This window comes from Micropterus dolomieu, linkage group LG21 (genome assembly GCF_021292245.1).
Source record: "Micropterus dolomieu isolate WLL.071019.BEF.003 ecotype Adirondacks linkage group LG21, ASM2129224v1, whole genome shotgun sequence".
Lineage (NCBI taxonomy): Eukaryota > Metazoa > Chordata > Actinopteri > Centrarchiformes > Centrarchidae > Micropterus > Micropterus dolomieu.
The window spans coordinates 9,577,086-9,591,273 of record NC_060170.1 but is presented as its reverse complement, the minus strand read 5'-3'; the positions used below and the strand labels follow the sequence as shown (position 1 = coordinate 9,591,273).

General features: G+C 39.3%; 1 protein-coding gene across 1 annotated transcript; it reads right to left on the bottom strand.

Moving 5' to 3' along the window:
* Positions 1 to 902: 902 nt before the first annotated feature.
* On the bottom strand, positions 903 to 9,753 carry LOC123960780 (STAM-binding protein-like A). The gene is made up of 10 exons (XM_046035727.1): positions 9,566 to 9,753; positions 7,247 to 7,463; positions 6,937 to 7,012; positions 6,751 to 6,846; positions 5,614 to 6,013; positions 5,280 to 5,404; positions 4,981 to 5,118; positions 2,830 to 2,942; positions 2,645 to 2,744; positions 903 to 1,962 (listed from the first exon to the last, which is right to left on the bottom strand). Exons 2-10 carry the CDS (start codon positions 7,447 to 7,449, stop codon positions 1,906 to 1,908), a joined length of 1,308 nt encoding a protein of 435 aa, XP_045891683.1. The 5' UTR covers positions 7,450 to 7,463; positions 9,566 to 9,753; the 3' UTR covers positions 903 to 1,905.
* Between the last annotated feature and the right edge of the window lie 4,435 nt (positions 9,754 to 14,188).

The following is a 14,188-nucleotide window of genomic DNA, read 5'->3' as shown; positions in this document are numbered from 1 at the left end:
CTGCGCCATTCCGGGCTACAGTCAGAACATCCGGAGCTAAAGCCCCGGGACAATGACCTGGTAGGAAAAAATGACCAGTAGTATATAATTTACTACTGAACACATGCTGAAACTGAGTGATTTCTGTTTCCTCTCCAGCCAAACCCTATATCTTTCTACCTACTACCTCAACCTTCCCGGTGTAACACCAAAATGTGTGACCTATCAGATTCTGTGACTACACCCAAACGACGATGTTTTCCTAACCATAACAAAGTACTTTTGGTGCCCAAACCCAACCACTTCACATCGTCAACAAAGCCTCTGCCGCTGAACTTCCCATTTGGGTCACAGAATCTGATAGGTCACACATTTTGGTGTCACACCTGGATCTTTATCAGTAGGAATATTCAGTAGATTTTCTCCAGCTCTGTCACGGTCTTAATGCTCTTACCTTCTCTCTACTTGGAGAAAATGACATTTAATCGCTGTTTAAATCCTCCATATGCCGTGCTCATTTATCATCTGTGAAGGAATCCGTTCATTTCATGGAAAATCCTTAAAAACTCCAGTTTTGTCTGATCTGGTCTGACATTTGCAAATGCTGTCTTTGATCATCTGTAGATGGAGATTAGTTTGATTTATAATACACACATTTGCCTCTTTCTCTTGTTACAAGCAAGTATGCACATTACACTGAGAACAGCTATTATTTAAAAAAGAAATTCATATTCACCCTCATCTTCTACAATGAGTGCATAGCAATCCCATCATATTTAGTTCAAATGTTTGTAAACACAACTGGTGTCTATTATTTCTCTCCCCTCCCCCACATTTAATCTCAAACACAAATAATACTAATATAATTTTTCTACTCTCTAACTAACTGGGCAAACATGACAAACAAAACAATGCAGACTAAATTGATCTACAATTAGTTTATTTTTTCTTTTTTCTTTAATTCATTGAATGTTTCATATATATGGCTAATCATTTACCTCTTCTAACAAGAGAAGGGAGCAAACAAAAACGGTTAGAGGCATGAACCATGACCGGATGGCTAGTAATGTGTAGAAGAAGGTACATTCAGATTGCCTGTTGCACGAATATCCTCTGAAGCATGGACACATACAGTTCCTACTAACTGTTTTCCCCCAAAACACAAAGACAAAGGAAATAAAAACATGACAAAAAGTTAGATCCATCATAAGCAGGAATTCAACTTCAAATGAACTCCTTTAGAGATAACGGATACTGTGGAGTGATAGTGTTTGTATATAAAAATAGAATACAGAGCAGCAACACTGCCTGCGTACCTGAGTTGCAACTGGCTTTCCTTTCTCTCATCACTCGTAGCACTTGAACAGCTTGTGAAGGAAAAACACCAAGTCAAAAGAACAAAGCCTTGATTACAAACTAAAGGCTCCACACTGAACTTCATGTTGCACAATAAACAACTCAGCAAGTGAAAGCTCTCGTCCTTGGCACTTTATCAGTCAGGCAGAACCAAACTTCGATGACAATTATGAAACAAAAGGTTGAGTTACCAGACACATATCTGTCACTGATATAGATACATACATTTTTATTAATGGCTGAAACAAAAGAAAGGAAGTAAAGCACATACTGACAAAAACAGAGGGGTTGGAGAGTCAGAGGTTTGCCAGTCCATTAAGCAGATAGAAGTTGTTTGCTTGGAAAGTGCAATAATATGTGGAATTTGAATTAAAGAAAAAAAAAAAAGTTCACAATGTTGTTCCCTTTGAGAACAACTGAAGTCCATGTGAATGGTAAACTTGTGGCCTGCATTTTGCTCAGTACTGTCCTGAAAATAAAATGAGTGTTTTCTCCAGTACAATGTCTGCAGTCTGATAAAACAGTCTATGAGTGTTCTTGTGAAAAAAGATGAAAAGATTCCAAAGACAATCATCGCAAATCCATCACGGAGACCGTGTCGTTGGTGATGGTGACATGTCCCGCGTGCTGAAAAGGAGAAGGAGATTTGAGTTAGAGTCTGTTCACGTGGACAGAATACAAGCTACAGTGCAGTACTAATTGCAATACATTACTACAGATCATTATTGAAAATGTCCATTTTTATTAACAGAAAAAAATAATATAAAGAAACACAAACGTACTTCCTTTTCCTGGCTGAAAATCAAGTTTATGCTTTTTCAACCTGACTGAAGGCGGGGAGTAAAACCAGATATATGGCCCTTGTGTTTACTTAGAGGGTTGTTTTTCCCAGATTACACTCAATATTCTCTCTACTGGTACAGTCCTAGCATGCAGCATTCACTACATCTACATGTATTCTACATTTGCTGGAAGAAAATATGTAACTGTTGAGAAGTTTTTCAATGCTGTTAACTCACACAAACTAATTTTGCACTGCACAACCTCAAAACAGAAGTACACCACTAGAAGTAAGTGAGAACAAATATTTATTTTTGATTTGGAAGATCAGACCCACTAAACCAAGTTGCAAAGTCTGCTTATGACCTAAGATCGTCCCACTCGATCCCTGTGCACAAGACTGGATGAGGCAAGTCGCTCACCATTTTCAAGAAAATGATACTTGGCTCTAATAAATTGCTGAAATAAATTAAGTTGTATTAGAAACATTTGCTTTTTTTATTGATGTTTTCCCGCATGGCGTACTCACTGTAAATAGAGGCGGCTCTTTGCTGTGAGGGTGAAAGCCCTTCTGCTTACATGTGGAGATCTCCTCTGTTCCTCGATCCGTCAACCTGAAGTACCCGATTCTGGGACAAACACAGTCACACTTTAGCATAGCGAGACACATTTAATGCTTCTAACGACAGGACGCCAGCAGTTTTCGGGACTCACTCGTTGAACTTAGGCGAGCAGACGATAGCTATGGCCTCTGGCAGCATCATCTGGTAGGAGCAGTGTGTGTGGAGGTCAACGCTGGACAGGAAGGCCGTCTGTGTGGGGTGAGTCTAGGGGAAAAAAAACAAACAAAAAAAACAACACAAACAGTAGACAGACATCAGTTTACATGGTCAACATATTTTCAGTGTGCAAACAAACATATACCATGTTTGTTTGCACACTGAAAAAAAGATTTTCTTTACTGGAAAAATGATCATCACAAAATCAGCTGTTTGATCACCATGACGTCTTATTCTTGTTAACTTCTGAAGCCTGCAGTGAAATTTACTAACGCCACTTCTATTTACGTTGTTGACAGAACTCCAGGGGACAAGTGTTAAAATGCCTAAATATATACACTTGTGCACAAATTAAAATAAGCACTTTACTGCTGATCAAAATTTGAGCCAGTGTAAAATGAATCATGTCAATTTAATTTTAATTAAAGCCCTGTGGTTATTTGAGGCTGGGTAATAGTTATGGCTAATTTATAGTTCTGCGCATGGACTGTATATAAAAAGGTTCTGCTTCAAATCTACGCCATAGCTTGGCACACACATCCCCCAAAATGTAACTACACGTCTGGAAGAACTGTGATTGGTGTCTTGGTAGTAGGGCTGAACGATTAATTGTTTTCAAATCGAAATTGCGATTAACAAAAAAACAAAACAAAAAAAAAAAACGCAATAACCTAATCGTGAAGACGGCGATTAAAATGTAGGTAAATTATACCGCGTATCTGACCCGTTTTAAACAGTCCTTCCATTGTAATTCTTGTGCGAGAGATCGGCTCGCCAATCACAAGCGCCATGCGCCTCCTGTTAAGGTCCTACTCGCCAATCAGAGCAGGCACAGGGTGTGTATATTTAACAACAAACACCAAAACTAGAGGAAAACGTGGGATAATGGGGCCAGCCGAACTGACACAGGCGGCGGCTATGCCTCGGTTTTGTCCGGCTAACGTCTGCAGGCTAACTTTACATATCCACATGGAGCATTTCAGAATAAGAGCGTTTTGCTTGTCTGATTTGGCTGACTTGTTCAGATTTTGCTTATTTGTTCAGTCGTCCTTGATTTTTGTGCTTCTACCATGGTTAAGTAGCTACGTAGTTAAATTTGATCTTTTTTTGTATTTTTTAACCGTGTTTATTGTTGAAGTACGATCGGAATTCTGCAAAGGGTGCTTTATTTTGAACATCGATCGAATTCTGTATGCCGTTCTGTGTCTGACTTCCTGGCGGCTTCCATCAAAAATAGACAGACAATGAATAGTGAACTTTAGCAAAACTTCAATAATAAAAAATAATGCAAATCAAATTGGATTCGCAATATCTGGCAGAATAATCACAATTAGATTTTCCCCCTAAATTGTTCAGCCCTACTTGGTAGCACTGTCTTTCCAGCTTGTCCTCCTCCTGCCTTAATTGGTTCAAAGGTCGTACGTGCAATCTCCTCCGACCTCTCTCTCATTTCTGCGTTTTAGTAATTACACATCAACACACATGTATAAATGCTCAAGTCGGCACTCGACACAGAAGCATAAATCGGCCTTTAGTAGTTCAGTATTATTATGTATTAACTTTTGTGGAATTGCATCATATCAATAGTACTATATTCAGCATTTGGTTTTACACGTGAAGAGTAATTCACTGCACTGAACATCAGATAGATTATATTGCGATATAAATTATGTGATTTCTTTGCCATATCTTGATATATAATAAGATCTAAAAAATATTTCTCTTAATATCACATTGATTTAACTCACATTGCTCATCCCTATGTTGTCACAATTCACATGATCACAATTTATCTAAAACACATAACACCACATCGTGTTCCTGTATCGCATTATTGTTTGAAGATAATATGTTAGATCCCTTAAAAGGTTTCTCCAATCTAATTCCACTGCAGCAGCATATCTTAATTTGATGTCATAGCAGGAATTTGAAAAAAAATAGACGAACCGGACACAAGATTCATTGCATCACATGTTGTCTTGTTTTTTTGGATTTGGAAGTGGATTTTTCCTTTAACGTACAGCAGGATTAACTATTATGGAATTATTTGACTGCACTGGCCAGAATCTTCCCGTCTTTTACTCACGTGTATCCAGCCGAGGGTGATAAGATCATACTGGTCCTGTATGAGGAAGAGTTCCTCCTCATTTTCTGTGTCACAATAGTCCGGTCCACCACACTGCTTTGGTACGATGACGTGAGTCACAGTAAACGCATTTCTGGTCTGGAACAAACACAACAGTTTCTGTCACACTGTTCCCTTCATATAAATTACGCATAGCAAACATCTTATTGAGGGTTAGGTTGTGCTTCCTGTAACAGGTCTATTCAGAAGGGGATTCATTACTACAGGATCAACACAGTCGCTCTGATTCCGAGTCTTACCAGTTTGCCACACAGGATGCCACAAGTTTCTACAGCTCGGCTTGTGTTGGCCTCGGCCAACCTCAGAAAGCTCCGGCACAGCTCAGCAGGAACAGCCAGCTGCCGAAGGGCATCCACCATTGTGTCTGCAAAAACCATGCAGAGCAATAAACAGCAGCTGAATGCAAAATGTTAGATTCTGATGTTCTGAAACAAGGCATGGCGTTAACAGGAAGTTAAGTAGGTCAGGGGGGAAAGAAATAAGCTCAGAAGAATAAATACTTCAAAGCAGGAGTAGGGCAGTATTTAAATCTTCTGAAGGCCAGCCCCTCGCGTCAGGAAAAGATTAACTCACTGTTGTTCCCTGGGCTGACCAGAGACCCGGGCTTGAGCGACCGGTCGAAGGTGGGCAGGCTGGTTGCAGGTGCGCCGATTGTTGCAGGAGGGCAATTGTGTCGGTGGTTGTTGCTGCCTGATAGGTCCCCTGGGCTCTGTGGGGCGGTGGGGGGGACCGGCGAGGGGCCCTGGATACCTGGAAGGAGGGGCGTGTCAGCAGAAGGCTTGGCAGGTGTGGCGAACTCCAGGAGCACGCGCTGGCGTTCCTTTTCCAGCTCCTGGCGGCGGATCATCTCCTCAAAGGCACTGAACTGTTCCTGCTCCCGCTGCCGCCGCTGCATCTCAGCCACGCGCTCCCGCTCCGCGTCCAGCGCTCGCTGCTTGGACTGCTCCCGCGCCAAGGCATCCTCCTCCGCTTTCTGAGCATTTGGCAAACATCATATACATGAAAGTTTAACATTTTTCAATTTTTTGGCCATTTTCTCTTTTTCCACATACAAAACAAAAGAATGTGACATGAGATTTTCTGATCTTCAGGTCTGTGATGATGTTTTCAGCCCTAATTAATTTAAGATTTATGCTGATTTCGTCTTAATCAGTTTAAATTATTCCGTTTTTACTGAGATAACTGAAGTTCAATATCATTGTTTTGCGTCCATTTCCTCTGTTAATGAACAAGTGCCTGCTTTTATTATTGGTATGTTGCTGCCGTGCTGCTGATTAATGTTTCACCCCATTTAGGGGTGGTGATGGCGCAATGGATAAGACACATGCCTTTGGTGTGAGAGACCCGGGTTCAATTCCCCACTGTGACCCATCCACCAATGTGTCCCTGAGCAAGACACTTAACCCCTAATTGCTCCAGCGGCGTGCGACCTCTGACATGTAAAGCAATTGTAAGCTGCTTTGGATAAAAGCGTCAGCTAAATGAATAAATGTAAATGTACTCAATACAAAGTAAAATCAGTGCACAAAGCTTGTTGTATTGTGATCGTGTATTAGATATTTTTGTTTATTACATTAAGTTTACAATAAAAAATGAATTTGCTTTATAATATTATAATAATAATATAATTATATTTCTAATTAAAATCTGCAATTAATACATGAGACTGTGAATGCATACATTTCAGTGCGACAGGAATTGAAAGTTTACCTTTTTGGCAAGATACTGTGCATACTCTTGATCAAATCTCTTCAAAAGAGCTTTTTTCAGAATCTCTGCTTGAGGAAATGCTATTTCCTTCAGTTTCTGGAGAATGAACACACACAAAAAAAAAAAACAGTTCCTTAACAACAAGTAAACTTTGTTAATAGGACAGCATGAACACTGTGCACGTACCTTTAGTGTGTCCTTCTTCTCAGGAATGTTAGCTGTCTTGTAATCCCGATGTTTGGGAAGTTTTTCTATAAAGAGCCTTGGTGAAAAAATTTGCAAATATTTTATTATTGAAGAATATATGTGCATGCCTGCACTGAAAATGCTTAATTCAAAACAATATCACAAAATGTAAAGGAATTTATAAAAAAAAAAAGAAAAAAAAAAAAGACCCCTCCCTGCATGTTTCCTCTTGACATTTTAACCAACTAACCAACATGTAAGTACTTACATACAATCCAACAAATAAAAGTTCATCACTGTAAACACTCACGTGATATATTTATTGTAAAGGACGAAGGCGTGCTCGATGTTGCCCTCCTCCGTGTAGACGTGAGCCATGCGGATCATCTCCATGCCAGAGCGGAAGTAGCGGCGCGGGGGCACATCTTCATTAACTTCCACTGAGCTTCCCTTCTTGGTCAGAGCCCGGACTCGCTCCTCCGGTAGCAGGCTGACGTCAGTGTGGTCAGCCATCACGACAGCTCGACCTGGAACACAAGCTGAAGTTTTAATACTGGAATCTGCAAGTTAACGCTGTGGCAGGGTTTATCATTTGGCATTTTTTAATCAATCCTTACTTGGAATAAGTTTCATTTTAAAAAAAAATGTCCTACAGTAGATTGATATATTGATAATTAAAGGGTCTGTTAATCTACATTACAAAATTTGTTTGTTTTTTTTGTTACTAATAAAATCAGGATATCTGCTGAATAACACTGAAAAACTAAAACTGATCTACATGGCTAGACGCCACAAGGGGATAAGTGAGAAAATGTTTCTTTGCAATCTGGGTGAACTTTTAGCACCTGTAGCAGATAACATGTGTGTCATGAAATTAAACACAGTCTGTGTTTAAAACACTGATGTGACAGACACCTTTTCTTCCGGTTTCATTACGGTAAGCCTCCTTGGAATAATAATAGCAGCTTGTGTTTTCTCTGTTGTGAACTACCATTTTCTTTCCATCACGACTGCTGAGCATCTTCCATCCAAGAACACAATCCTAACATGTAAGGATGTATGAATGAGCAAACACTCCAGACTTTATGTCATTCTTTATTGGAAGTTAACAGCCAAAATCCAGGGGTTTCCTTATTGTGAATTCACAATTATATTGCTGGATATTTGTCAAATCACATTGGAATATTGGTGTCAAACATTTCAAACTTATAATGGGTATGATCAATCAATTCAGCAAGTGTGCAAGACCACACAATGTCCCGTGTAAACTAGCACAAAGACTCAGTGCCTCCGTCTCTGTACTAAAACTCTGTCTGAAAATCACTGGCTTAGTATATTTAGATAAAAGCAATGACTCTGCTGGGATGCTTGATATGACTTGAGGCTTTCTACTCTTTATTGATTAAATGAAGACAAATGTGAGCGCTTCGTCAGCATGCTGACTAACAGTCAGGTGGCTTCTTTGCTAGCTGGTCCAGCCCACAGAAACACAGTATGTCAAGAGAGGACCGATTGTTGCAGTTTAGCTCAAGAGGCGTGGTTCTGATAAAAAGAGAGGTAATAAAGTAATTTCCCTTGTATTCAAGTGGTTTAGTCTAAATTGTTACTTTACCATCAGTCTAGCCAACAAAATGATCAGAAAATGGATACTGATGGTGACATTTACAGGAAGAAATGTCAGCAATGCTTTGTGAAATGTATTTTGTCACTGATAATAATCTCCATGTAAAATACTTTAGTCTAAAATATTTTCTTTTGTTCATTTAAAACCTGGGAAAGGTACACATTAATTATTCTGTTTTCTAAAAACTAGCCTTGTCAACTCAGGAAGCTAAACCTAACTTTATCACAAATTACAACCGTTGTTTAATGTGAATGATATAAATACTGTAATTAAGTACAAATTTTAATGTACTTTCCTTGGGTGTCTCCATTATCTCGTGATTAATACTTAAACTCCACTACATTTCAGAGGGAAATATAGTATGTTTTACTCCAATACATTTACCTTACAGCAAGCTACTTTAACTCTTGATACTAAAGTACATGTTGCTGATAATACTTCAGTAAAGTTAAATTCAAAAATCCAAGACTCCGACTAGCAGCATAGTATTTATACAGTATGGTGTTGCTCCTAGGACGCAAATACTTTAATTTCTAAATATTTTCAGTAATGAGTGAAAACATGTAAACGTAAAAGGAACTGCCACCGTGTAACACCATATTTACAGAACATACATAATCCTTTATAGATCCGATAGATAAAAGGTAAACTACAAAATGTCGAGTCAGAAATTCCCAGAAAACCAACCATCAGAAAAGATCCAGTGGTAAAACAGACAAAATGCGAAAACGTGGGGTCTTTTCAGCTCAAGCAGAGAGTGAAACGTTGCTTCCACTTCATTTAGAAAGCTCCTGGTCTCCTGGCACTGCCTGGGTGTCATAAATAACATGTATTTTCCCTCCACGGACACTTGATATGTCGCCTGTCACTGAAGTGATCAATGTTCCTCAACGATGTCGCGTAAGCCGCGCTAACTTTAGCTTAGCAACGCCACAGTTCTTCACAGTGTGAAGAGGTGAAGCAGCTACGTTAGCAGTCAGCGAGGAGTTGTGTCTTTACTCTTACCTGATGGAGCTGTGATCCTCAACTGAAACCCTCAGAGGCCTACATACAGCTACATGAAAAATGCTATTAAATTAGGCTCCGTCTACAGCATCTGTACACTTCCGCAATCAAAACAACTTCCGCCTGAAGAATTAGCTTCTTCTGCTGGTTTTATTGCGGGTTGCGACCATGTGCATACCGCCACCTACTGTACCGGTGTAACACCAAAATCTTTGATCTATCACATTCTGTGACTACAGCCAAACGACGATGTTTTCCTAACCATAACCAAGTACTTTGTGTACCTAAACCCAACCAACTAGTTTTGGTGCCTAAACCCAACCAAACTGCATCCGCTTCACATCGTCAACAAAGCCCCTGACGCTTAACTTGCCATTTCGGTCACCGAATCTGATACGTCACAGCTTTTGGTGTCACACCGGAGTATGTAGCATGAGCTATGGTTAGGCGAGACAACTTGATATCATGATAAATACATTTTTAAGATCCTGGCCTTAAGGTATTCCACACCAGCTTTCCTTTACCCCCTCTCATCCCGTTAAACTTAACTCTGCTCCAATCAGGTTGTAGATACAGATCCTGATTCCTTCCTTGATTCCTTCTTTTCTTCCTTAATTCCTTGATTCTTCACTTCCATCCTCCCTTTCTCAATTCCTTCCTTGATTCCTTGATCCCTTCCTTTCCTGAATCTTTCCTTTATTCCTTCCTTCTTTGATTTTCTGTGACTTCCTTTCTTTCCTTCCTTTGTTGATTCCTTGATTATTTCCTTGATTCTTTGGTTCCTTCCTTCCTTCTTTCCTTGAGTCCTTTCTTGATTCCTTGATTCCTTAGTTCCTTCTTTATTTATTTATTCGTTCCTTAAATCCTTCCTTGTTTCCATCCTTCCTTTCTTCTTCCTTCATTCCTTGAATCCTTCTTTTCTTCTTTCTTGATTCCTTCCTTCCTTTCCTGATTCATTCCTTACTTTAATCATTCCTTGATTCCTCCATTCCTTCCTTTGAAAGAAGGAACCAAGGAATCAATAAAGGAAGAAATGAATCAGGAATCTTTCCTTCCTTCCTTCCTTGATTCCTTCCTTCGCAGAGTAGCATATAGCATTAGCTCCTTAGCCTGAGCTAACTCGATCACGTCGAGTTAGGCTGGAGTGGTTTCAGCAACACGTCACCTCAGCTCCACCCATGAGCCGCCTTTTTGCCCATTTTTGCTTATCCAGGAATGACACACAGTGACGCGCTACCATGATGGCGACAGCCGGCTCCGCCCAATTCAAAACTGCTCTTCAGAAACCAACGGGTGACGTCACGTCCATTTTTATATACAACTATGACTTGACTTTCTTCCATGCAGGCTCCACAGTATACCATGGGCCTTCTGCACTCCACCACAACACGAGCAGAGCTCTTAGAAATCCCTGGGTAGAGGACTTAAGTGTACCTTGTCGGCAGCCCCCAAGCTTAATCTCCCAATAAGCTTGAGGTCTTTGGACTTATAGAACTATTCAGAATTCCTCTCAGTTTATACCATTCCTGTAACTCCAAATAATTTCCTACTGTGCTCGATGCCATTCCTTCAGGGGCTATGCTGTTAAGAGTGTATTCTTTTTAAACTCACATTGGTCCAGCTTTTGATCCCTGTTAAACAAATGTAGGAAAGATGTGTTTTTCAGAAGTTAGAACACTTTTTCAACACGATACTGTCACTGTACCTTATGTAGTCTCATAGTGGAGTGGTATTGTGGATGGTATTCTCTGGGAAAAAAGTTTGGCATTTAAAAAAAATTCTTATTTTTGTGAAATTCTATATTCATAAGTGTAAATTTAGTAACAGTAGACCCTCTTTCCCGTTTTCAAAATTGACCTTTTAAAATATAGAAAAATATAGATAGTATTACATTTCCAAAAAGTTTTTTTTCCTTTTCTGGTTGTATCTTCTTATTTATTGCTATCTTGTTCCCCTTTCAATGTTCTGTATTTTGTGTTCAGTTCAATTAAAAAACAAGAAGCTCTCAAATCACAGAAGAAGAAGAAGAAGAAATGGACCAGAAGTGATCTGTATTTATAGCATTTAAACAGGTACAGCTAGAAGTCATCTGGACCCACTTTATTAAATATAATCTCGAGTAGTTAGGCTAGGGGAAAAGGTCATATTCATGTGGGTCCCAGCACATTCAGGTGCCCTGGGAAATGATAAAGTAGACATGTTGGCCAAAGAAGCAGTAGGAAAGAAGGTGTTGATGTCAATATTAAATAATCAAAAGCTGAGGGAGAAGGAATAGTGTGAAGAAGTGTAAATCAACAGTGGCAACAGAACTGGGATAATGCAATAAAAAGGAGACATTTATACTCCATGCCAAGAAGTAAGTAAGGGAGAGAGTAACGGAAAGAGCAAGTGATAAGCAGGATGAGAAACAGACACAACAACCTTAACAGTACACTTTTCATCCTAAGAAAACATCCAACAGGTCTTGGTGAGCAATGCCAGGGAACTGAAACAGTTGAAAATATCCTTAGTTACAACATGCAGGAAATTAATACATGAAAGGCAGGAAATGAAAACAGAATTACAGAAAATAGGTCGGGTAGAGAACACAGTTAAAAGTATATTAAGATGGGGAGACAATGTTGAAGGGAGGAAATGGTTATTTGTTTTTTGAGGGTGGAAAGACGGATTTAAAACCGAACAGATGCTGATGGAGAATAAGACCTGAAGGTGGCAGTAATGCAACACTCTGGATGCCAATGACAACAAAACTTCAAAGAAGAAGAAGACCGGAAGAAAAGCGCCGGTGGTCTCACAAGCCAAAGCTTTAAAAAGATTTTGAATCTAATGAATGATAGGAGTCCTCAGGCAGACAGAAATCCCAGTCCTTCACTGTGATGGAGTTGAAGCTGTAAACAATAAAGAAAAAGCAAATTTACTGGTCAAGCAATTTCAAAAAGTTCATAGTTCCAACAATGTAGGTGAAGAAAATAGTAGGAGGAGATGTCAAATAACAAGAAATAATATGACTAAATTACAAATAAACTGTGAAAATTCTGATAGTATTAATGTGTTCTTCTCAATGGAAGAATTTAAAAAAAGCTATAAATCAGGGGAAAGATACCTCACCAGGTAGGGATGGACTAGGATACCAATTATTTAAGAATTGTGGAGAAATGATAGAAGAAGAAGCTCTTGCCCTAATTAATAGTATATGGGAGAGTGGACGTCTTCCTAAAGAGTGGAAACATGCTGTAATCATTCCAATTGCGAAACCTGGAAAACCACCAGATAACCCTGGTTCTTACAGACCGATTGCATTAACCTCTGTTTTATGCAAAATAATGGAGCGCATGATAACAGATAGACTAGTGGATAAACTGGAGAAAAGCGGCTTTTTTGTGGAATATCAGAGTAGATTCAGACAAGGACGATCAACAATGGATGCTGTATTAGATTTAGATAATGACATTAAAAAAGCCATTGCAAATAAAGAAGCAGTTGTAGCAGTGTTTCTGGACATTGAAAAAACCTATGATATGCTTTGGAAGGAGGGGTTGCTAATTGCACTTTATGATGCTGGAATCAGAGGAAGAACATTTAACTGGATTAAAAACTTCTTATGTAACAGGACAATTCAGGTGTGGGTGGGAAGCGAATTATCAGATGAGCTTGAGATAGAGAATGGAACCCCTCAAGGTAGTGTAGTAAGTCCAGTGCTCTTTAATATACTAGTCAATGGTATGTTTAGTAGAGTGAAGAAAGAATTCAAGTTCTCATTGTTTGCATTGGACAAAGTAACTGAATGGGCTAATGACTGGGGCTTTAAAATATCTACAGAATAAACTAAATACTTGATATTTGGACATAAGAAGAAAATGCCTACACAGATGTTACAGATTTATAATAGGAATATTGAAAGAGTGAAACATTTTAAATCTTTATGAATGTGGTTAGATGAAAGGATGACATGGAAGAAGCATATTGAGATGGTTTCCTTGAAATGTGGGAAAATAATTAATGTCCTAAGGTGTGTGGCTGGGGCCGACCGGGAAGCTGACAGTGAATCTATGATGATAATATACAGAGCAATGATAAGATCAACTATTGATTATGGCTGTGTGGTATACAGTGGGTACGGAAAGTATTCAGACCCCTTTAAATTTTTCACTCTTTGTTTCATTGCAGCCATTTTCCAAAAATCAAAAAAGTTCATTTTATTTCTCAGTAATGTACACTCAGCACCCCATCTTGACAGAAAAAAACAGAAATGCAGAAATTTTTGCAAATTTATTAAAAAAGAAAAACTGAAATATCACATGGTCATAAGTATTCAGACCCTTTGCTCAGTATTTAGTAGAAGCACCCTTTTGATCTAATACAGCCATGAGTCGTTTTGGGAAAGATGCAACAAGTTTTTCACATCTGGATTTGGGTATCCTCTGCCATTCCTCCTTGCAGATCCTCTCCAGTTCTGTCAGGTTGGATGGTAAACGTTGGTGGACAGCCATTTTCAGGTCTCTCCAGAGATGCTTAATTGGGTTTAAGTCAGGGCTCTGGCTGGGCCATTCAAGAACAGCCACGGAGTTGTTGTGAAGCCACTCCTTCGTTATTTTAGCGGTGTGCTTAGGGTCATTGTCTTGT